This window comes from Mustela lutreola, chromosome 1 (genome assembly GCF_030435805.1).
Source record: "Mustela lutreola isolate mMusLut2 chromosome 1, mMusLut2.pri, whole genome shotgun sequence".
Taxonomy (NCBI): Eukaryota; Metazoa; Chordata; class Mammalia; order Carnivora; family Mustelidae; genus Mustela; species Mustela lutreola.
This window is the reverse complement of record NC_081290.1, coordinates 284,134,524-284,156,617: the sequence shown is the minus strand read 5'-3', so window position 1 is coordinate 284,156,617 and position 22,094 is coordinate 284,134,524. Positions and strand designations below refer to the sequence as shown.

General features: G+C 53.8%; 2 protein-coding genes and 1 non-coding gene across 6 annotated transcripts; 2 read left to right on the top strand and 1 right to left on the bottom strand.

Annotated features, from left to right (window-relative positions):
- Positions 1 to 2,214: 2,214 nt before the first annotated feature.
- SLC29A2 (solute carrier family 29 member 2) lies at positions 2,215 to 11,003 on the top strand. Of its 4 annotated transcripts, none has more exons than XM_059148202.1 (12): positions 2,215 to 3,053; positions 3,301 to 3,382; positions 4,871 to 5,037; positions 5,272 to 5,411; positions 5,817 to 5,951; positions 6,613 to 6,710; positions 6,924 to 7,008; positions 7,568 to 7,704; positions 7,968 to 8,073; positions 8,187 to 8,272; positions 9,018 to 9,217; positions 9,909 to 10,081. In XM_059148202.1, the coding sequence occupies exons 1-12, from the start codon at positions 3,025 to 3,027 to the stop codon at positions 9,946 to 9,948; spliced, it is 1,305 nt and encodes a 434-aa protein (XP_059004185.1). In that variant the 5' UTR covers positions 2,215 to 3,024; the 3' UTR covers positions 9,949 to 10,081. The 4 variants fall into 4 exon arrangements, with proteins under 4 accessions (XP_059004185.1, XP_059004196.1, XP_059004176.1 ...); XM_059148213.1 differs by having other exon boundaries at positions 2,216 to 3,053; positions 9,135 to 9,217; positions 9,905 to 11,003; XM_059148193.1 differs by having other exon boundaries at positions 2,216 to 3,053; positions 9,905 to 11,003.
- Positions 11,004 to 19,268: 8,265 nt separating this feature from the next.
- On the bottom strand, positions 19,269 to 19,350 carry TRNAS-GCU (transfer RNA serine (anticodon GCU)). Its single transcript has one exon. It is a non-coding gene; the product is annotated as a tRNA-Ser (tRNA).
- Positions 19,351 to 19,763: 413 nt separating this feature from the next.
- B4GAT1 (beta-1,4-glucuronyltransferase 1) lies at positions 19,764 to 22,078 on the top strand. Its single transcript, XM_059148181.1, has 2 exons — positions 19,764 to 20,978; positions 21,220 to 22,078. The coding sequence occupies exons 1-2, from the start codon at positions 19,923 to 19,925 to the stop codon at positions 21,409 to 21,411; spliced, it is 1,248 nt and encodes a 415-aa protein (XP_059004164.1). The 5' UTR covers positions 19,764 to 19,922; the 3' UTR covers positions 21,412 to 22,078.
- Positions 22,079 to 22,094: the final 16 nt, after the last annotated feature.

The following is a 22,094-nucleotide window of genomic DNA, read 5'->3' as shown; positions in this document are numbered from 1 at the left end:
AAAATGCCTTCACCTTCAGCTTCCTTCACTCACTGTTTCAACAAATGCTGTGTCCCCAGCTCAGTTCCTCCTGGCCTTTCTTTGAAAAGCCTGAGCCATAGCTGTGCCCTCCCTGCGGTCCCTTTTAGGTAATTTTCCTTATTGCTTTTTTAAGATTTTATTTTGAAGTAAGCTCTACGCACAACGTGGGACTCGAACTCACAACCCGGAGATCAAGACCCACATGCTGCCCCAGCTGAGCCAGCCAGGCGCCCTTACCTAATTGTCTTTCAATGATTCACTGTTCCAGAAATTAATTTTGAATTTATATTAAATTACAAACAAATTTATCTTTTATACTATTTACTAATTTATTCCTTTTAAAGATTTTATTTGTTTATTTGACAGAGAGAGTGAGAGCACAAGCAGGGGGAGCGGCAGAGGGAGAAGCAGGCCGGGGCTCAATCCCAGAACCCTGGGATCATGACCTGAGCCAAAGGCAGTCGCCCAACCAGCTGAGCCACCCAGGCATTCGGATACTTTTTTTTTTTTTTAAGATTTTATTTATTTATTTGACACAGAGAGAGAGATCACAAGTAGGCAGAGAGGCAGGCAGAGGGGAAGGGGGAAGCAGGCTCCCTGCTGAGCAGAGAGCCCCGATGCCAACTCAATCCCAGGACCCTGGGATCACGACCCCAGCTGAAGGCAGAGGCTTTAACCCACTGAGCCACCCAGGTGCCCCGTCCTATAATATTTTTTTAAAGTATAGTTGACACACAGTGTTACATTAGTTTCAGGTGTACAATAAACACATTTTTTTAATTGAATAAATTATAAAAAATAAAATAAAAAATTATAAAAATTAAATCTTCCCTTATTTTAACAAACTTATATTCAATCTTCCCTTATTTTAACAAACTTGTATTTTAATTTATTAATGTTTAATGTTTATTTAATTCTAATAAATCTACATTTATATTATACATGTTATTTTTCAAAGAAAAATGCATATCATTATCATAAATACAAAGAAGCCTCAATAGCCCTAAAAATAAGGCAACAATAAAAATAGAGAAGGAGGGGCGCCTGGGTGGCTCAGTGGGTTAAGCCTCTGCCTTTGGCTCAGGTCATGATCCCAGGGTCCTAGGATCGAGCCCCACATCAGGCTCTCTGCTCACCGGGGAGTCTGCTTCCCCCTCTCCCTCTGCCTGCCTCTCTGCCTACTTGTGATCTCTGTCAAATAAATAAATAAAATCTTTAAAAGAAAATCTTTTAAAAAATAAAGAAGGAACATAGATGTTATTAATTTTTTTTAAGATTTTATTTATTTGAGAGAGAGACAGTGAGAGAGAACATGAGCAAGGAGGAGGTCAGAGGGAGAAGCAGACTCCCCGTGGAACTGGGAGCCCCATGCGGGACTCGATCCCGAGACTCCGGGCTCATGACCTGAGCCGAAGGGAGTCGTCCAACCAACTGAGCCACCCAGGCGTCCCTATTAATTTCTCTTTAAACAAAGTTGTCGGCAGCCGCCCTGAAGCCATCTCTTTGTCAGAGAAAGAGGGAGAGAGACCAACATGTGCTAGAAACATGTTAGCACCAAGTTGAGACTTTCCCCTTGACATATTTTGAAAGCTTGAAAGCAAACTGAAAAGAAAATAACTTTCTCTTTCAGTGTAATTTAATGCTGTCCCTTTTCTCCCTCAATCGCTGTATTTATTACAACCCATTTATCCAGGACCTGCTACCAACCTGGCAGGACCACGAGGTGTTTGCAGTAATAAAGCACTGGCCCAGACAAGCACAGTCGTCCCATAGACTCACAGTCGAATGGAGAAACACTCATGTAATCTGGAAGTGGTCGTGAAATTTCATTGCTTATGAAAGTAATTTGTGGTCTGGAGCCTCTCACTTCTCCAGCATCCCCTGTATGCACGGGAACTGCAGAGCAAACAGATCCATTTGTAAATTACTTGAGCTAGAGCAAATTAATTCCAAAATTGCAGCGGTTTATAATCTTTTAGAAGTTTTTCACAGGAAAAAAAAAAAAAAAGTAGGAGGTGGGTGCGTCTTAATAGGTTTGATGTGATGTGACCTGAGGCCGCCCGAGAAAGTTGTTTGTTTGTTTGTTTGTTTGCTCGCTTGGCGGCAGCGCTGGGAGAACATCTCCGGGTCACCCATTCCTCCTGAGCCTTTGCTTAACCCCTTGCTGCCCGGAACGCAGCTCAGCCTCACTGTCGCCAAGCCCGCCTGGACTCCCCAGCTGGGCCCACGCCTCCGCAGGGCGCCCCAAAGGCCCGATGCTTCCCCAGTCACCGCTTGGAGGAGAAGAAGGCGTCGGTCCGTCTCTCTTCCAGACCCGCCTGCGGGCTCAGACAGCACCGCACAGGGCCCTCTCCTTGGCCTCCCGAAGCACCCAGCTCGGCGCAGCCCCCCAGGACCGCTGGTGACAGACGCTCAGGTTACCCCTGGACAAGCCAGCTCCTCCGCGGGCTCCCGAGTTACCCGGCGCTGCGCGGGTCCGACACCACCTCGAACTGCCGGAGGGACCGGGACCGCTCGCCAGCCCGGGGCGGGGGAGGGGCGGGGTACCTCCCCTACCGCCTCCCCCACCCCTCCCGCCGAGGTCCGTGACCCGCGACCGCGAGGCGGGGAGGCCCCGGGGACCTTCTCAGGTCAGCTGCCTCTCAGCCGCCCGGGACCACGAGGGCAGTCCTGGGTCCTCGAGCTCCAGCGGGTCCAAAGCGGGAGTCCAGAGTCCGGGCTAGGAGGAGGTGGGGAGGGGTGGTACGACCCTCTGTCCCCGCCCCGGAGGCGGAGCGAGGTCCGAGCCTGAGGAGCCTGACACCGTTGGAAATCGGTCCCGGCCTTCCTCCCCTGCTCCCGCCTCTCCCCCGCCCCCGCCCCTTTCGGGGAGACCCGACCCCCTCCTTCTGTCCGCCGCCCACCAGACCCAGTATTCCCGATCCCCCGGCCCTCCGGCCCCGGCGTCTGTGCAGGTGCAGCGCGCCACCTCCCTCCCACCCCGGCGCATCCCTCTGGGCGACCATGGCGCGAGGAGACGCCCCACAAGACAGGCGAGTTGGGGACCCGGTGGGGTGCGGACGGGGATATCCGGGTGGCCGTGGCCAGCGCAGACCCGCTGCCTTCGGGCGCTCCGAGGCTCAAAGCAGACGAGATGGAACTACAATTCCCATCAGTCTCCTCCCTCAGCTACCTGAGCCAGGGTGATGGGGGTTGTAGTCCGCTCTGCGGAGGGGGCGGCCTGGCGGGGGGCGGGGAGGCGACGCGTCCTCAGGGTGACCTTCTGACTGATCCTCACAGCTACCACCTGGTCGGGATCAGCTTCTTCATCCTGGGCCTGGGCACGCTCCTTCCCTGGAACTTCTTCATTACGGCCATCCCGGTGAGACTCGGCTAGAGTGCCCAGCCTCATGGCCACAACCACCATCGCCTGGGACTCGAGGAGTACCAGGCGCTTTCCCACCGCGCCGCCTCTGACTCCTCATTCTGCCCGTTTGTCCGCTGAAGCAAAGAGCCTCAGAGAGGGGAGGTGCCCCGCTCACTGATAGGAAACGTCAAGGTTTCAGAGACGCCCAGATCCTAGAGGGGCAAGGCCACCAACGGGGGCGGGAGCTGTGGGATAGCCAAGAACTACCCACCCACCACCCACGTTGGTCATTATTCCCTGGCGAGTCATTCCTGGGCTAATCCACTCCCAAAGTGGGTTATCCAAGCCTTTGGTTTTCATTGAATAAAAGCAAATTATATTCATTCACCCAACAAACAGTTAATAATGTGCATCTACTGTGAACCAGGCCCTGTTCTTGGCACTGGGGCGATAGGGGGAAACACAACAGAGGAAACCTCAGCCCTTTCGGAGCCCGCATTCTCTCAAGGGAAGGCAGAAACGTGGGGTTTGTATTCTCTTTAGGACTGAGTTATTCATACATAGTCAGTGCAGCAACTTTCCAGATGCCTTTTCAGCGTCTGGCTCTCTGCTGGGCCCTGGAGACCCAAAGTTAAATCAGCCCCTGGTCTTGAGAAAGACTTGGGTGCCAAAGAGCTATTAATAATTTAATAGGGCACCTGCCACTCCAGGCTTGGAGCAAAGTCCTTTGAGTCCCCGGCGGGGGTGGAGGAGGGAGTAATTCCTTCTGCTTCATAGAAGAGGTGATTTGTAACTTAGGAGAAGGGTAGGTAAAGCATGGGTGTTTGGGGGTTAGGAGGTAGCAGGAGGAAAGGGAGAAGGCATTCCAGGCATTCCTCGTAAAGGCACTCAGGCAGGGGAATGCCAACCTGTTCGGAGAAAGGGCCAGAGCCTGGGGTACTAGAACTTAGCAGCATGGAGCAGGAGATGCAACCCAACAGGGAGGCCAGGATCTGGTTCTGAAGGGCTCCCGCTGCTGTTTCAATATCTTGGGGCTTTGCCCTGAAGGCAACAGGGGCGAACCCTGGGGGTGGGGAGGTGGAAGTTAAACAGAAGCTTAATGAATGTGTGTTCCAGAGGGAATACGGTTGGTCAGCACTTAGGCTGGGCCTGGCTTACAGTAGGCACTCAGTAAATCTTCAGGAGTCTGGAAGCTGCTGCAGGAATGGGGGTAGAGGCTGGAACCAGGGCTCTGCAGAGGAGGGGTGATTCAAAGATGGAGTAAGGCCCAAGCTGGGGGTTCTTAGGGCTTGGGCTCTGTCCCAGACATCAGCTGTTCAACTCAGGGAACATTCATCAAGCTCTGACTGTGTGCCAGGCGCTAGGATCAGTACAGGACAGACAGCTCCCGCAGACGTTAACTGAGCAATGGCAAGCAGGGGAGCAGACAGAGAAGAAAAGCTGGCGGGTTCCTCAGGGTAGGTCGGAGGGTGACCTGTACCCCCTCCCCTGGCATCCTGGCAGTACTTCCAGGGCCGGCTGGCAGGGGCCAACACCACCACCACCACCGGCACCCTGGACAGCAACCACACCGGCCCCGCAGACGCCTTCAACTTCAACAACTGGGTGACGCTGCTGTCCCAGCTGCCCCTGCTGCTCTTCACTCTCCTCAACTCCTTCCTGTACCAGTGGTGAGAGGCCCCGCCCCTCGGGCTCCCTGCAGGCCGCCCCTCTGTGGTGCCCCTGCTAAGGAAGCACCATCCATCCCTGGGCCCAGGGAAGACCTCCCATCCTTCCTCCACTGCCCCTGCATGCCCCCTCCAGCTCCCGCTGTCCAACCCTGAGCTCCATCTCTTGCCTGCCTCCCCCCCCACCCCGGGGCCGGGGGTCCAGCCAATGCCCACTCCACCCCTACCTATGAGCAGCGTCCCTGACACGGTGAGGATTCTGGGCAGCCTGCTGGCCATCCTGCTGCTCTTTGCCCTGACGGCGGCGTTGGTCAAGGTGGACATGAGCCCTGGGCCCTTCTTCTCCATCACCATGGCGTCTGTTTGGTTCATCAACTGTGAGCACCGCCTCCCCTCCCCGCCTCCCCACCTCCCCACCCCCTGCACCCCGGGCTTCAGCCGAGCCTCTTCTTTGTAACTGAAAAGGCCCAACATATCCTAGAAGGAAAGACAGCAGCGGCTGCACTCCTATCCCTGAGGAGAAACTGAGCCCCAGAGGGAAGAGAAAAGTCACTTGTCCCAAACCCACAGTGACCTAAGATCAGGTCTCCTGGCCCCTAGTCCCTCAGACCTATGGCCGCACATGAGAAGAATGAATGGGACAGTGTTACACCAGGATGCCCAGAGTCTGATGCCTGCCCGACCTAGTCCAGGGTCTCCTGTGTACCCTGCCGCTGCCTCTTCCAGGGAGCCTCTAAGTCCTGCCTCATTGAGCGACAGCCCCCACTCTTCTCTCTCCACAGCCTTCTGTGCAGTTCTGCAGGGCAGCCTCTTCGGGCAGCTGGGCACCATGCCTTCCACCTACAGCACCCTCTTCCTCAGTGGCCAGGGCCTGGCTGGGATCTTCGCTGCCCTGGCCATGCTCATGTCCATGGCCAGTGAGTGGACTTGGGTGGTTGCGGCAGGGGGGGGGTGGAAGCGGCCTCTGGGATTCTGGGGAGCAGACAGAGTGTGCTAGGAGTGAGATGCCTTGGGTTCTGGGTAGAGATGGAGGTGATGGGAAGCTGGGGTTGGGTTTGGGGGTAGGGAGTGGGACTCTTGGGCTCTATAGTGAGAGAATGATCAGGTGAGGGCTGGGTTAACTTGGGGCCTGGGGCAGGATTCCTGAGGCTGACGCTGGTAAGTGGCAGCAGCCTGGGGTTCAGGGAAGGGGGGGCAGGGTTAAGATTCAGGTAAATTTGGTTGGAATCCTAATCCCACTGCTCCCCAGCCAAGGGCACTGGACACCTGTGTCAGTTTTCCCACCGAAATGCTTCTTAAGAGTTCTGTCCTCAGACTGTACGGAGCGTGCAGTAAAAATGAGCACATAATAGGTGCTCAACAAAAGTGACAGGCAGGAATGAAAGAAGCAAAGGGCTGGCCTGGGGTCCTGCATGGGCTCCTGAGTTTTGTCAGCCAGCAGAGCGGAAGAGGCCAGGAGGTGAAGCTGAGAAGTGCATGATGGGAAGTGGGACCAGTCCTTAGCCCCGCCCCTATCCCCCGCCCCTGGGAGCCCGCGGGACCAGCCCCCTCCACTCTGCAGCTGAAGTTTCTGCACAGGTGGCGTGGATGCCCAGACCTCCGCCCTGGGGTACTTCATCACACCCTGCGTGGGCATCTTCATGTCCATCGTGTGTTACCTGAGCCTGCCCCACCTGGTGAGCCTGGTACTGGGCTCGAGGCCCCACTTCAGAGCATCTCAGATACGGCTCTGAGTCTGAGGCCCTGCGAGAGGCCAGGGGAGGAGGAGGAAGGGACCTGATCCCCAGAGGAGTCAGCCACTGGGGGACGCCAGCCTCGCAGTCCACAGGGTGGAGAGGGAGCCAGACGCCTCCGCCACGCCAGGCAGGGCCAACGCTTTCCTTCTGCAGGAGTTTGCCCGCTACTACCTAGCCAAGAAACCGTCACAGGCGCCAGGGCAGGAGCTGGAGACCAAAGCTGAGCTCCTCCAGTCTGGTGAGTTCAGGACCCTGCGTGGCAGTGCACGGCGGGGCGGGGGGACCCAAGGGAGGCCGAAGCTACCTCCGCAGGGAAGCATTTCCCCTCTGGGACACCTCCCAGCTGGAGTCCTCAACCGTAGTAGACTCGTGTGAGCAGACCCAGAAGAAATCCAGTGGGAGCAGAGCCATCCCTGTGGGTTTCGAGCGCCGGTTTCCCTCTCTGTAAAATGGGGAGACAGTGGAGCGCCAACACGCTAGTTCTGGGTCCAAATGCATTTATTCGGATCCCGGCCTCCGGCATCCAAGCTGGGTGACCTTAGGCAAGTCCCTTAACCCCTCTGAGCCTCCGTTTCTTTATCTGGAAAGGAGTAGCAGGGAGATAATCTGTTTAAGGTGCTTAACTCTGCCCGACACACGTATGTGCTTCATAAGAAGTAGCTTAGCATATTTCCCTGGTTAATTCTCTTTGCCTACATCCCGGGCTGGAGGAGAGCCACTTGTTTTAACTGCTGGGAATCACTCTCCATGGAGCCTGGCTGCCACAGGCATGACTCTGACCTCCCCTCTTGCCCCAGATGAGAAGAACGGTATTCCCAACAGTCCCCAGAAGGTAGCCCTGACTCTGGATCTGGACGCTGAGAAGGAGCCAGAACTGGAGCCTGAGGAGCCCCAGAAGCCAGGAAAACCTTCAGTTTTCATTGTCTTCCAAAAGGTTCGGCTTGGATGTGGCCTCCAACCACCAGCCCTGGGGAAGAGAGAGCTACTCTCTCCAGGCCTCTCTAAAGACCCTTAAAATGGAGTGGGACCTTCATGCTCCCCTGGTCCACTTCAAGGTGCCAGAGTCCTAGTGGGTCAGGAACACAGCGAGGCCCAGGCCTCGGGTGTCTTGCCTCCAGGGCCAGGGCTTGGAGGCTGGGGCTGCGTTTGGGGCCCTAGTTGGTGCCGCCTACTTACACCCCTGCCTCTGGCTCTCAGATCTGGTTGACGGCGCTGTGCCTTGTGCTTGTCTTCACTGTCACTCTGTCTGTGTTCCCTGCAATCACCGCCATGGTGACCAGCTCCACCAGTCCTGGGAAGTGGAGTGAGTGCTGGGAAGCAGAAGAGGGCGGGGCAAGGGAGAGGGCGGGAGGAGGGCAGAGGAATTAAGGGAGGGGGAGGGAGGAGGGACCAGGATGAGCCCTGTTTCTCTCCCAGGTCGGTTCTTCAACCCCATCTGCTGCTTCCTTCTCTTCAACATCATGGACTGGGTAGGACGGAGCCTGACCTCCTACTTCCTGTGGGTGAGCATACCTGGGCTGGGGGCACCTGACCCTTCCAGGAAGCAGCTGGGGATCAGAGGGTGTGAAAGAGCCCAGAAGGATGATCTCCCCAAAGTCGGACCAATCTAGGTCTGGCAACAGAACAGCTGGCTAAGAGGTAGTGAGCTCCTGGCCCCTGGAGGTATGCAAGGCAGGGCTTGGACAATGAGCTCCTTGAAAGCAGAAGTCATGTCCAGTTGACCTGTGTCACCAGCATCCAGCCCAGAGACCCTTACCTGGAGGTTCCTATCCCATGTGAGAGGTTGGACAAGATTCCGAGTGTCCGGATTGCTTTTAGCCAAGGTGCTACTTCTCTAAATGAAGTCTTCCAAGGAGATAGAATGAGGCAGACCAAAGAGGAGCTGCTCTGATCCCGGCTGGGCTGGGGTCTGGATCCCCAGCCTCCAATCTTATTCAGCAACCCCACCTGCCCCAGAGGGGTCCGTGGAACCCCCCGGCGTCCTTGGAGGAGCCTAGGTGGGAAGCCAAAGATGCTGTGTAAGGTCTCCCCCAGTTCTGCTGCAGAGAGAGGAGCTCAGAAGGGACGGAGGGGGTTAGCCCCCGGCCAGTCCTTGATTGCTGGGTGGCCTCGGCCCAGCCCCTCGCCCTCCAGAGGCCTCCGTGCTGGGCCTTCCCCGGCACACGCAGAGTAGGAGGTCAGGGCAAGTGACAGAGTCCAGCCGGGGCGGGCTCCCAGGGACGGCCCTCAGCCCAGCTTCTGCCACAGCCGGACGAGGACAGCCGGCTGCTGCCTCTGCTTGTCGGCCTGCGAATCCTGTTCGTGCCACTCTTCATGCTGTGCCACGTGCCCGAGAGGTCCCGGCTGCCGGTCCTCTTCCCGCAGGATGCCTACTTCATCACTTTCATGCTGCTCTTCGCTGTCTCCAACGGCTATCTGATGTCCCTCACCATGTGCCTGGCGCCCAGGTCTGGGGGCAGGAGGGAGGGCCTGGGGCTGGGGAGGTGGGCTGGCGGAGAGGGGGCCCACTCGGCTTCTAGCCAGCCCGGCCCTAGCTGTCTCTAGGCCTCGCTTTGTGGCCCACCCCTCCCCTGCCCACACTGAGCCACACTGAGCCTGCCTCCGGGCAGGAGCTGGGGAGATGGAGCCTGAGCAGGTGGGGCGGCTGAGGGGGTGGGGTTATGGGGAGACACATTTCTGCCAATGAAATAGCCCGCGGACAACTTCCAGAGACTCCCCTCTGGGCCTAGGTCCCAAAGCCTCTCCAAATTCTCAGTTGAACGTGGAGCTAATGTCTTGATCCAGTGGGGGATCATGGGCTCTTTACTTTAGGGACAATCGAGTTGAGAATCCAGAGAGAGTAAAGGTGACAGGGAGGACAAGGCTGGGACATTGTGTGGCGCTCGAAGGCAGTGGAATCTAGAATCCTCTAAAACTGGGCCTGCAGGGGCCCGAGAAATGTCCTTGGCAGGGGCCTGGCTTGATAGATTGGGAAACTAAAGTCCAGAGAGAAGGGCCTAGTTACAGTGACCCAGAGGTGGGGTCAGCCCAGACTAGAGTTCAGGTGCCCTGTTGTAAGGGGAGCAGAGGGCACTAGCGTTGGGTCGAGACTTGGCCTGGTGTCCCCTAAGAGTTCCTCCTCTTGTGTGTCCTAGGCAGGTGCTACCACACGAGAGGGAGGTGGCTGGCACACTCATGACCTTCTTCTTGGCCCTGGGGCTCTCCTGTGGAGCCGCCTTTTCCTTCCTCTTCAAGGCTCTGCTCTGAAGTGTTCCGTCCAGGGCTTGCCCACAGCTCTCTCCTCGCTGCCCCTTGGGAGCTGAGACCCCAACGCAGGGGGAATGGCGAGCCAGGTTCAAGCCTCTGCTGGGCAGGTCCCCTTGGTCTGGAGGTGCCAGGAGGCGGTGGGGTGCTGCTCTCCTTCCCTGGCTGGTGTCCACTTGGGAGCTGCAAGGAAAAATTCACCAGCGGTCATTCTGACCCTCACCCAGGAATGGAGCCGACACACAGAGACGGACTATTTAGAGATGCACACAACCTCATCCCAAGGGCGCCGATCAGGGAAAAGACGGCCAAGAGTCTATCTGTTAATTTCAAGAAATGCACTTGCTAATCTGTGGGGATCGGAGGCCACCAGTGGGGTCTTGCCAAGGGTGTGGCTGGTGGGGCCCAGCCTCTGGCTGAGAGTGGGAGTGGGGAGTTGCTTGTCTCCCCAGGCTGCAGTAACCCCAGGATCAAATCTCTCAGACCCCAGGGCAGAGGATGCCAGGGAAGCTGAGGGCAGCAGGGAGAAGGAACAGACATTAGGGATCTGAGGGTACTCACGGGACCCTGTGGGCCTAAACAGTGTTTTCATTGCCAACACCTAACTGTCTCCACTCCCCAGAGCCTGGCTGGGCCTCGGTCTCGGAGCTGCAGTGGGCTTTCACGGGTGCGCATCTCTTTACAGTGTGCAAAGCTCTTCTGTCCCCGAGTCACACTGAGACCTTTGGGGGGAGCCAGGCAGGGATCGTGCGCTCCCCGCGTGCAGGTGAGGAAACCAAGTCTCAGGGGGAAACGACTGGTCCGTGGCAGAGCCGGGACCCAGCCCCCACCCCCCTCCTCCCTGTAGGTGCTGTTCTTCCTGCCCACTACCTGCTTCTCTTTCCTTCAAGAGGCTCAAGGCAGGAGTCCTAAGCACTTACTCCACATTTTGGCTGTTCCTCCCTCCAATCCTGCTCCTGGGTCTAATAACAACCTTCTTCATTTGTATAATTGGTTCACTGAGTCTTTACTTCCAAAGCGCTTTCAGCTCTATTGGCTTTGATGAGCCGGGTGGGGTAGGGCTGATTGTACCCATTTGACAGATGGGATAACTGAGGCCCTGAGAGGGTGGAGATTCATGGGCATCCCTGTGCTGGGCCCTCTTGAGCACATAGTGGCCTGCGCTCCTGGGCAGAGCACCCGGCTGCGTGAACTGCTGTCGCTCTCTCCCTCCACTGGGGTCCTCTGCCTCCCCAGCCCTGCCCCTTCTCAAAAATGGAGCCTCGGGGAGGTAGTCGGTGAATTTCCCAGAGGGATGGACAAGAGTCCTGCCTCATCACACGCCTGTACCATCCTGCCCAGCCCAGAGAAAAGCGAAGCCTTCAGAGGCACCAGCCTTTCTGCCCACGTGCCCTCCCGCCTGCCAGGAATGTTCACTGAGCAGCTATTAAATACCCGGCCCTGAGCCAGCACGGGTTCCCTGCTCAGAGGTGAGATAGGACCTTGGGGGCTGAACTGAAGCCACAGGGCAGAACCCCCAAGGGAGGGTTCATTCCTTTGACTACTGTTCACTGTGCCAGACTCTGGTGAGCCTGACACAAAGGAGACAGGTCCCCGCCCCAAGGCCATGGGACGTAGAATGTGACATGTAATGCGGGACGGGGTCTGTGAGGGCCCTTCAGAAGTATGGAGTGTAAGAGTCCAAAAAACGATGCTCTGGAAAGTCAAGGCGGCAGCTCTGAGGAAGTGTCCCCTCAGCCGTGCCTCAAAGGAAGGGAAAATGAGTAAATGAGTTGTAGTCTTTGTTGTGTCCCCCCCCCGCCCCCCCCCCCGCAAACATACACAAGGCCCAGGTTGGGGAGGGGTGTCCAGGCAGAGACAGCAGGGCGGTGGCATGGACACAGCATATTTAGGAAACTCAGGGAACAGTGGGGACTTCTGGTTGGGGGGATTGGGGAGTTGGGGAGCCCCTAAGATGTGAGAGAGCCAGAGGGGAGAGGATGAGGCTGGAGCAGTGGGTTGGGGACCAATGATGAAGGACCTTAGCGATGAGGCATAAATTGGGGGTTAGACAGAGGAGAGATCCAGGAGAGAAAGGGGTGGTTGCCTTTTCAGAGGCCGCTTAACCTAGTGGTTACGTGCGGGTGAGCTGGTCCAGCATTCTTTTCTTTTCTTTTCTTTTTTTTTAATAGAAACTATTTTGGGGTTTTTTTTTTTTAATTTTTAGATTATTTATTTATTTATTTGACAGACAGACATCACAAGTAGGCAGAGAGGCAGGCAGAGAGAGAGGGGGATGCAGGCTCCGCTCCCCGCTGAGCAGAGAGCCTGATGCGGGACACGATCCCAGGACGCTAGGATCATGACCTGAGCTGAAGGCAGAGGCTTAAACCACAGCCCCCAGGCGCCCCTGATCCAGCATTCTGGGTTCAAAGCCAGGTCCTTTCACTGATAAGCACTGGGAATGGGGACTTGCCCGTCAGTGCGTGGAGTCCTGGGGAGAGGGTGGGGATGGAGTACAGACAGACGTCTACCAAACGGGGCTTGTAGTCCTAACGGAATCTTGTGCAGACCACAAGGCCGCGCCGGACCGCCTGGCTGGGAATGGTGAGAACAGGACCACTCCCGCCCTGGGCCCCTTCTCCTTCTCCACCTTCACAGACTGTTGCTTTTTTTTTTTTTTTTTTTTTTTTTGACAGACAGAGATCACCAGTAGGCAGACAGGCAGGCAGAGAGAGAGGAGGAAGCAGGCTCCCCGCCGAGCGGAGATCCCGACGCAGGGCTCGATTCCAGGACCCTGGGATGATGACCCGAGCCGAAGGCAGAGGCCCAACCCACTGAGCCAGGCAGGCGCCCCCAGACTGTTGCCTTTTGAACCCAAAGGTCCCCAGACCTGCCAGACCCACCCTCGCAGGCCAGGCAACAGTCCCAGGGAACCCACTGGTGCTGGTCTACAGTCTTCGAGAGCAGCCCACGCTGGGCTGAGTGGTGGAGGGAGGATGGGCCCAGAAAGAGGACACTCATCCCTCAGATGTCCTTCTGATGTCACATTGCAATTCCTTCTTCCCATCCTCCTTCCTGGTAGACTCAGCCCAACCTGCCCATTCAGTCAGGATGCAGCGGGCTTTCGGTGCCGGAAACGTACTGATGCGTCTGTCCGTTCCTCTCCTGGTGCCCAGTCCCTGCCACATCCGCAGCCTGACAGTCCTGCCCGCAGGCCCTCAGAAGCAGCCGGCTGCCATCAGCAAACACCTGTAGAGGGCGCTATGTGGCAAGCCCTGAGATAGGGACACAAACATCGGAAAGCCAATCCTTGCCCTCTAGATTCTCACCCTTTTATGAGGAGGAGGCCTGGTTTGTGAATTGATTCAACTTTCCAATGAAAAGGCAGAGGTTGTCAGATAGATTAAAAAATGATGCATCGGGACACCTGGGTGGCTCAGTGGGTTAAGCCTCTGCCTTGGGCTCAGGTCATGATCTCAGGGTCCTGGGATCTAGCCCTGCATCAGGCTCTCTGCTCAGCAAGGAGCCTGCTTCCTCCCCTCTCTCTCTCTCTCTCTCTGCCTGCCTCTCTATTTACTTGTGGTCTCTGTCAAATAAATAAATAAAATCTTTAAAAAAAAATGATGCAACCGTATGCTGCTTACCAGAAACTCACCTTAGAGCAAAAAACACAAACGAATTGAAAAATGAAAGAATGAGAAAAGGTATTCCATGCCAATAGTCATCAAAAGACAGCCAGAATGAATATACTAATATCAGACAAAGGAGAGTTCATGTCAAGAATTATTTAAGATGGGGCACCTGGGTGGCTCAGTGGGTTGAGCCTCTGCCTTCAGCTCAGGTCATGATCCCAGCGTCCTCGGATCGAGCCCCACATCGGACTCTCTGCTCAGCAGGGAGCCTGCTTCCCACCCCCGCTTTGCCTGCCTCTCTGCCTACTTGTGATCTCTGCCTGTCAAATAAATAAAATCTTTAAAAAAAAGAATTATGTAAGAGACAAAGGAGGATGTTATATATTCATAAAAGGGTAAAATAATTATAAACACATGCACACCTAATAACAAAATCCCAAAAAGCATACGAAACAAAAATGGATGAATTTGAAGGAAAAATACACATTTCTATAAGAATAGTTGGACACATCAATGCCCCACCTTCAATGAAGGACACAACAACCGGACAAAAGATCAAGGATGCACACCATCAGGCCAAGCAAACACACACAGAGCACTCACCTACAACAGCAGAACATATGTACCTCCTTCTCGAGCGCCCAAGAAACATCTCCCAGAATAGATCGCCAAGTAGGACACCAAGCAAAACTGCGCTACATTTTAAAAAATTGAAATCCTACAAAGTATCTTTTCTAATCACGGTAGAATAAAACTAGAAACCAATAACAACAAGAGGACAATTCCCAAATATGTACCAATTAACATATTTGGAACTAATGGGTTAAAAAGAAGTCAAAAGATGGGGCGCCTGGGTGGCTCAGTGGGTTAAAGCCTCTGCCTTCGGCTCAGGTCATGATCCCAGAGTCCTGGGATCGAGCCCCACATCAGACTCTCTGCTCGGCAGCGAGCCTGCTTCCCCCTCTCTCTCTGCCTGCCTCTGCCTACTTGTGATCTCTCTCTCTCTGTCAAATAAAAAAAAAAAAAAAAAGAAGAAGTCAAAAGATATGGAAACAGCCCAAGAGTCCATTGATGGATGAACAGATAAAGAAGATGTGATACACACACACATGCACACACACACGGAGGAACATTATTCAGACATAAAAAAGAATTTTTTTTCTCTCATGAAAGAACCTAGAGCGTATTATGCTAAGTGAAATAAGTCAGAGAAAGACAAACACCGTATGATTTCACTCTTTTGTGGAATCTGAAAACCAAAACAACCAAAAAAACCAAAAAGCAGACCCATAAATACGGAGAACAAAAAAGAAGGGGACGAGAGGATGAATGAAATAGGCAGAAGGGATGAAGTGGGGCAAACTTCCACCTGCAGACAAGTCAGTCGTGGAGACGAAAAGTATGGCATAGGGAGTACAGTTAAGAACGTTGTATAACAGGGCACCTGGGTGGCTCAGTGGGTTAAAGCCTCTGCCTTTGGCTCAGGTCATGATCCCAGGGTCCTGGGATCGAGCCCCGCATCAGGCTTGCTTCCTCCTCTCTCTCTGCCTGCCTCTCTGCCTACTTGTGATCTCTCTCTCTCTCTCTGTTAAATAAATAAATAAATAATCTTAAAAAAAAAAATCTCTCCTCGAAAGAAAGAAAATCAAAAGAGAAATTGGAAAATGCCTCGAGACAAAAGAAGATGAAAACACCACACACTGAAAGTTATGGGATGCAGCCCAAAGAGTGCTGAGAGGAAGTCTGTCGGTGTAAATGTCTACATGAAAGAGGAAGAAGGGGTCACCTGGCTGGCTCAGTCGATTGAGCCTGAAACGCTTGATCTCAGAGTCCTGAGTTTGAGCTCCACTGGGTAGAGATTACTTTAAAAAAAAAAAAAAAAAGATAGAAAGAAAGAAAGAAGGAAGGAAAGAAAGATCTCAAGTCAGTAATCTGACTTTATACCTCAAGCAATTAGCAAAGGAAGAGCAAATAACTAGCGGAAGGAAAGAGACAATAAATATTAGGGTGAAGGGAAACACAGTGCGGGATAGAAAACAGAAAATCAATGAAACTAAAAGTTCAACAAAATTGACAAATTATTTTTTTTAAGATTTTGTGTATTTATTTGACAGAGAGAGATCACAAGTAAGCAGAGAGGCAAGCAGAGAGAGAGGAAGGGAAGCAGGCTCCCTGCCAAGCAGAGAGCCTGATGCGGGACTCGATTCCATGACCCTGAGATCATGACCTGAGCCGAAGGCAGTGGCGTAACCCACTGAGCCACTTTTTTTTTTTTTTAAAGGTTTTATTTATTTATTTGACAGAGAGAGAGAGACAGAGATCACAAGCAGGCAGAGAGGTAGGCAGAGGCAGAGAGAGAAGCAGGCTCCCCGCTGAGCAAGGAGCCCGATGCGGGGCTCGATCCCAGGACCCTGATCATGACCTGAGCCGAAGGCAGCGGCTCAACCCACTGAGCCACCCAGGCACCCCCCCACTGAGCCACTTTTGACTAGACTAAGAAAAAGAGGAACTTAATGTTATTAAAATCAGAAACAAAGGTGGGGTCATTACTACTGTTTATACAGAAATAAAAAGGATTATAAGAGAATACTATGGACAGTTGTATGCCAACAGATGAGAAACCTAGATGAAATTAATAAATCCTAGAAATATACAAACTACCAAAACTGATTCAAGAAGAAATAAGACGTCTGAACATACAAGAAATAACAAGATGTGGGGCACCTGGGGGGTTCAGTCGGTTGAGCCGCTGCCTTCAGCTTGGGTCGTGATCCCGGGGTCCTGCGATTGGGGTCCCCTGTGGGGCTCCTTGCTCGGCGGGGAGCCTGCTTCTCCTTCCACCTCTGCCTGCCACTCTGCCTACTTGTGCGCACGCTCTCTCTCTCTCTCTGACAAATAAATAAATGAATAAAATCTTTAAAAAAGAGAACAAAAGGAATAACAAGATAGGATCGATAATCAGAGAAGTCCCAACAAAGAAAATTTCTGGAGCTGGTAACTTCACAGGCTAATTCTACCAGTCATTCAAAGAATGAGCACCAGGGGGCCCTGGTGGTTCAGTTGGTTAAGCATCTGCCTTTGGCTCAAGTCATGATACCAGGGACCTTGGGTCAAGTCATTTCTCAGGCTCCCTGCTCAGTATGGAGTCTGCTTCACCCTCTGCCCCTCTTCCTACTGATTCTCTCTCTCAAATCAATAAAATCTTTAAAAAAAAAAAAAAAAAAAAGAATGAACACCAAAACTCTCAAACTCCTCCAAAAAAATACAAGAAGGCAGAACATACCTTAACTCACTCTATGAGACCAACACTACCCTGATGCCAAAGCCAGATAAAGACATCACAAGAAAACTTAATAACGAATATCCCTTATGAATAAAGATGTAAAAATCTCAATAAAATGCTAGCAAACGGAACCCAGCAGCTCATTAAAGGGACTATATACCACGACCAAGCTTGATCTACTCCAGAATGCAAGGGGGTTCAACATAAAAAAACAATTAATGTAACACACCACATTAATATAATGAAGGGAAAAAGCCACAAGGTCATCTCCACTAATGCAGAAAAAAACATTTGACAAAACCCAACACCATTTCAAGATAAAAACACTCGGGACGCCTGGGTGGCTCAGTCACTAAGCGTCTGCCTTTGGCTCAGGTCCTGATCCCAGGGTCCTGGGATGGAGCCCTGCATCAAGCTCCCTGCTCAGCAGGAAGCATGCTTCTCCCTCTCCCACTCCCCCTGCTTGTGTTCCCTCTCTCGTTGTCTCTCTGTCAAATAAATATAATCATTAAAAAAAAAAAAAAGCGGGGGTGCCCGGGTTGCTCAGTGGGTTAAAACCTCTGCCTTTGGCTCAGGTCATGATCGTGGGTTCCTGGGATCGAGCCCCACACTGGGCTCTCTGCTCAGTAGGGAGCCTGCTTCCTCCTCTCTCTCTGCTTGCCTCTCTGCCTACTTGTGATCTCTGTCAAATAAATAAAATCTTAAAAAAACAAAACACTCAATGAACCAGGAATAGACAGGAACTTCCTCAACCTGATGACACACATTTATGAAAAATCCACAACTAATGTCGTATTCGATGATAAAAGACTCACAGCCTCTCCCTAAGATAGGAAAAGGCCCACTTTTACCATTTCATCTGCTTAATTCTGCACTGGAAGTCCTAAATACAACAATTGAAAGGAGGAAGTGAAACCATCCATGTTCACAAATGATAAAATACACATACAGGAAAAAAAAATCCTAAAGAATACACATACACACACACTTAGAGCTAATAACCAAATTCAGCAAAATTAGAGGTTCAAGATCAACACACAAAATTCCATTGTATTTCTTTCTTTCTTTTTTTTTTTTTTTAAGATTTTATTTATTTGACAGACAGATCACAAGTAGGCAGAGAGGCAGGTAGAGAGAGAGGAAGGGAAGCAGGCTCTCTGCTCAGCAGGGAGCCTGATATGGGGCTCGATCCCACGACCCTGGGATCATGATCTGAGCCAAAAGCAGAGGCTTTAACCCACTGAACCACCCATTGTATTTCTATACACACAATTCTGACACTAATTCTTGATGCGTGGGCTTCCCCCTCACACCAAGCAACTCCCGACACCACCCGAGCGCCCTTCAACGCAACTCAATTCTGACACCATCTACCTGGAGACAGCAGCAGGTCCCACGGCTTGCTGGCGCAGTCCCACAAGACGGCACACCACGCCCGCCCCCCTTCAGATGCCCATCGCAAGTTCTGGTTGTCACCTGTGCTCCTGATGGACAGGCAATACCTCAGAGGTTCCAGCCGCCACCCCCTCACTGGATTTGATTGATTTGCCTCCGCAAATCATAGCACTCAGGAAACTGTTTTACTGGCTGGGTTACAGATTTAACACAAAAGGGTATGAATCAGGAATGGCCAGATAGAAGAGATACATAGGGAAAGGTATGTGGAAAGCAGACCCCTTATTAATGGTTTTCCACTCTGGTCTTTTTTTTTTTTTTTTTTTTTAAGATTTTATTTATTTATTTATTTGAGAGAGATAGAGCACAAGCACAGGGAGCAGCAGGCAGAAAGCGGGAGAAGCAGGCTCTCTGCTGAGCTGAGCAGGGAGCTGATGCGGGGCTTGATTCGAGGATCCCCTGATCATGACCCAAAGGCGGATGCTTAATGCCCCCAACGCTGGTCTTTGAATCTCTCATGCTTCACTCCATCACACTGGGGAGCCAGGGTCGCTCCCTGGCCAGGCCTTCCTATCCAGATAGCAGGCCGGACCTTTCATGTAGCTTTCCTTGACCTTGACACTTCAGTGAGAGGGTCACTACTTTTCAGTCAGTCTCTCCTCAAGCTCCGGCCACTCGGGACACTTCAGAAGCTTCTTGCTCACCCATTCAACAAGCTCGTAGTGATGGCGGCTGCGTGGCCAGCAGCCCCGCCACTACCAAATTCCAAATTCCACCAATTTTACACAGAACGGTGGCACCTTGTAAGGGGCTTCTCTAATTACCGCAGATAATACATTGGCTCGCAATTTGGCATCAACCAGAATTCCAATCCGGGTCTTCTACGTGCACCTGAGCCCCGGGCCCTTCTTCCCAGGAAGTCAGAAAAGTACACCCCCTCATCTCCTGTAAAACGCGACCTGCCGACGAGGATGGGATTCGAACCCACGCGTGCAAAGCACAATGGATTAGCAGTCCATCGCCTTAACCACTCGGCCACCTCGTCCCACGTGAAGCGTGCTTTTCCACGTACTCTTATCTCTCATCTTCTCCGCAGTTTCCGCCCCGCCCCCAGCCCCCGTCTTCGGTGTGGATTTCCTAGGACCTGGCGGGGGGGAGAGACTGCGGAAGGAAAACGACTTTTTGTGTTCCTTCCCGCCGGCCGCAGCCGCGAACCCGCGCCATCCTTCACCAAGCCGCGACCGAGAGTTCTGCCACGGTTTCCCGGCCTTAAGGCGTGGGCGAGTGCACGAGCGTTTCAGAAAGCGCCTGGTCCGGGGGGTCGCACACTGATCGGGAGGGAGGGGGGAGAATCCCTGGGAACCCGGCAGGCGCGGCCGCGGGCACGTTCAGGGTTTGCAGACCGCGGCGTGCGGGGGATGCAGTAGCTCCTCCTCGCGCGCAGGGGGCGAGCTGGCGCGCCCCAAGGCCCTCTCCGGCGGGGAAGCTGCGCGGGGCTCGGCTCGCCTCGGCTCGCTTCGGCTGCGCTCGGCAGGCTGCGGTAAATCCGGGCTTGCGGCGGCTGGCAAAGGCTGCGGCCCGGTGGTCCCCGCTGCGCGCCCTGGAGCCCCGAGAGCCATGCAGATGTCCTACGCCATCCGGTGCGCCTTCTACCAGCTGCTTCTGGCCGCGCTGATGCTGGTGGCGATGCTGCAGCTGCTCTACCTGTCGCTGTTGTCCGGGCTACATGGGCAGGAGGAGCAAGACCAGTATTTCGAGTTCTTTCCCCCGTCCCCGCGGTCCGTGGACCAGGTCAAGGCGCAGCTCCGCACCGCTCTGGCCTCTGGGGGCGTCCTGGACGCCAGTGGCGACTACCGCGTCTACAGGGGCCTACTGAAGACCACCATGGACCCCAATGATGTGATCCTGGCCACGCACGCCAGCGTGGACAACCTGCTGCACCTGTCGGGCCTGTTGGAGCGCTGGGAGGGCCCGCTCTCCGTGTCGGTGTTCGCGGCCACCAAGGAGGAGGCGCAGCTAGCCACGGTGCTGACCTACGCGCTGAGCAGCCACTGCCCCGATATGCGCGCCCGGGTCGCCATGCACCTTGTGTGTCCCTCGCGTTATGAGGCCGCTGTGCCTGATCCCCGGGAGCCGGGGGAGTTTGCCCTGCTGCGGTCCTGCCAGGAGGTCTTTGACAAGCTAGCCAGGGTGGCCCAGCCCGGGATCAACTATGCGCTGGGCACCAATGTCTCCTATCCCAATAACCTGCTGAGGAATCTGGCTCGGGAAGGGGCCAACTATGCCCTGGTAATCGATGTGGACATGGTGCCCAGTGAGGGGCTGTGGAGGGGCCTCCGGGAAATGCTGGATCAGAGCAAGCAGTGGGCGGGCACAGCACTGGTGGTGCCCGCCTTCGAGATCCGCCGAGCCCGCCGCATGCCCACGAACAAGAACGAGCTGTTGCAGCTCTACCAAGTGGGCGAGGTGCGGCCCTTCTATTATGGGCTGTGCACGCCCTGCCAGGCGCCCACCAACTACTCCCGCTGGGTCAACCTGCCAGAAGAGAGCTTGCTGAGGCCTGCCTATGTGGTGCCCTGGCAGGACCCCTGGGAACCATTCTACGTGGCTGGAGGCAAGGTGCCCACTTTCGACGAGCGCTTTCGCCAGTATGGCTTCAATCGGATCAGCCAGGTGCCCAAAGGGAGAGGGCAGGGGACATGGGGCAGGAGGAGTGGTGGGCTCTGGGAGCTATAAGTGGTCCAGGACGGAAAGGAGGCAATGAGGCGGGACAGTCGTAGTTCACGAAGTGGTTGGATGGTGTGGAGGACCCAGGATGTCTCCGGAGGAGTGGGAAAGCTGGAGAGGGGCTTTAGGGAGGTCAGTGGCGGCGCCAGCAGTCTCCAGCTTCACTGACCTGTCTCTCCCCCAACAGGCCTGTGAGCTGCACGTGGCAGGATTTGATTTCGAGGTGCTCAACGAAGGTTTCCTGGTTCATAAGGGCTTCAAGGAAGCTTTGAAGTTCCATCCCCAAAAGGAGGCCGAAAATCAGCACAATAAGATCCTTTACCGCCAGTTCAAACAGGAGTTGAAGGCCAAGTACCCCGACTCCCCTCGTCACTGCTGAGCCTTTCTCTCCCCTAGTCAGAGAAGTCTCAGCCTCTTCCCTCCTTAGGCCATCCCTCAGGACTGACAGGGGGAAGAAATGTCACTCCACTTTACAGTGGTGGCTGTGATGTTGGAACACTGGACTTGAATACGGGGTGCTGGGATCAAGTCCTGGCTTTACCACTAACTAGCTGTGTGGCCTTGAGCAAATCCCACTTCCTCTCTGAGCCTCAGTTATCCCGTCTGTAAAAAGGGAGGTGAGCACACCTACCTCACAGAACTGTCGGGAGGCTCAGATGAGATGCTATATATGTGAACCATTCTGTAAGCTTCGTACAAATGTGAAGTATTATTAATATTATTACAGTATTATTGTTATTATTATTATTAACAATCTGGGGTGGGTGGGCAGTAGGAGAGTGAAAAGTATGAATGGGGCAGAACGGAGACGTCTGAGTACTTAACAAAATGGACTTTTTGGGGAAAAAATCAGGTGAAGGCACTGAATTTAGTTCTTAGCTTTTGGGCAGAATCCTAAACTTCCTGATTCTTCCAGCCGCCTCCGCCCTCGGGAGCTCTGGAGAAAGGGTCTGCAGGTTCTCTGCCCGATCTGTGCCCTCGAATAGGCTGGGCTGGGTTATTTGCCTACCACCGACCATGTGTAAATAAACGAGTGTTCACACCTACGGCTGGCTCCATGAC

Bases quoted from the DNA above. Each gene is read 5' to 3' on its own strand.
- SLC29A2 (XM_059148193.1), top strand. From the start codon at position 3,025: ATGGCGCGAGGAGACGCCCCACAAGACAG. The intron at 5,952-6,612 runs GTGAGTGGACTT...GTTTCTGCACAG, and splicing joins CATGCTCATGTCCATGGCCA to GTGGCGTGGATGCCCAGACC. The intron at 7,705-7,967 runs GTTCGGCTTGGA...TCTGGCTCTCAG, and splicing joins TTTTCATTGTCTTCCAAAAG to ATCTGGTTGACGGCGCTGTG.
- B4GAT1 (XM_059148181.1), top strand. From the start codon at position 19,923: ATGCAGATGTCCTACGCCATCCGGTGCGCCTTCTACCAGCTGCTTCTG. The intron at 20,979-21,219 runs GTGCCCAAAGGG...CTCCCCCAACAG, and splicing joins GCTTCAATCGGATCAGCCAG to GCCTGTGAGCTGCACGTGGC.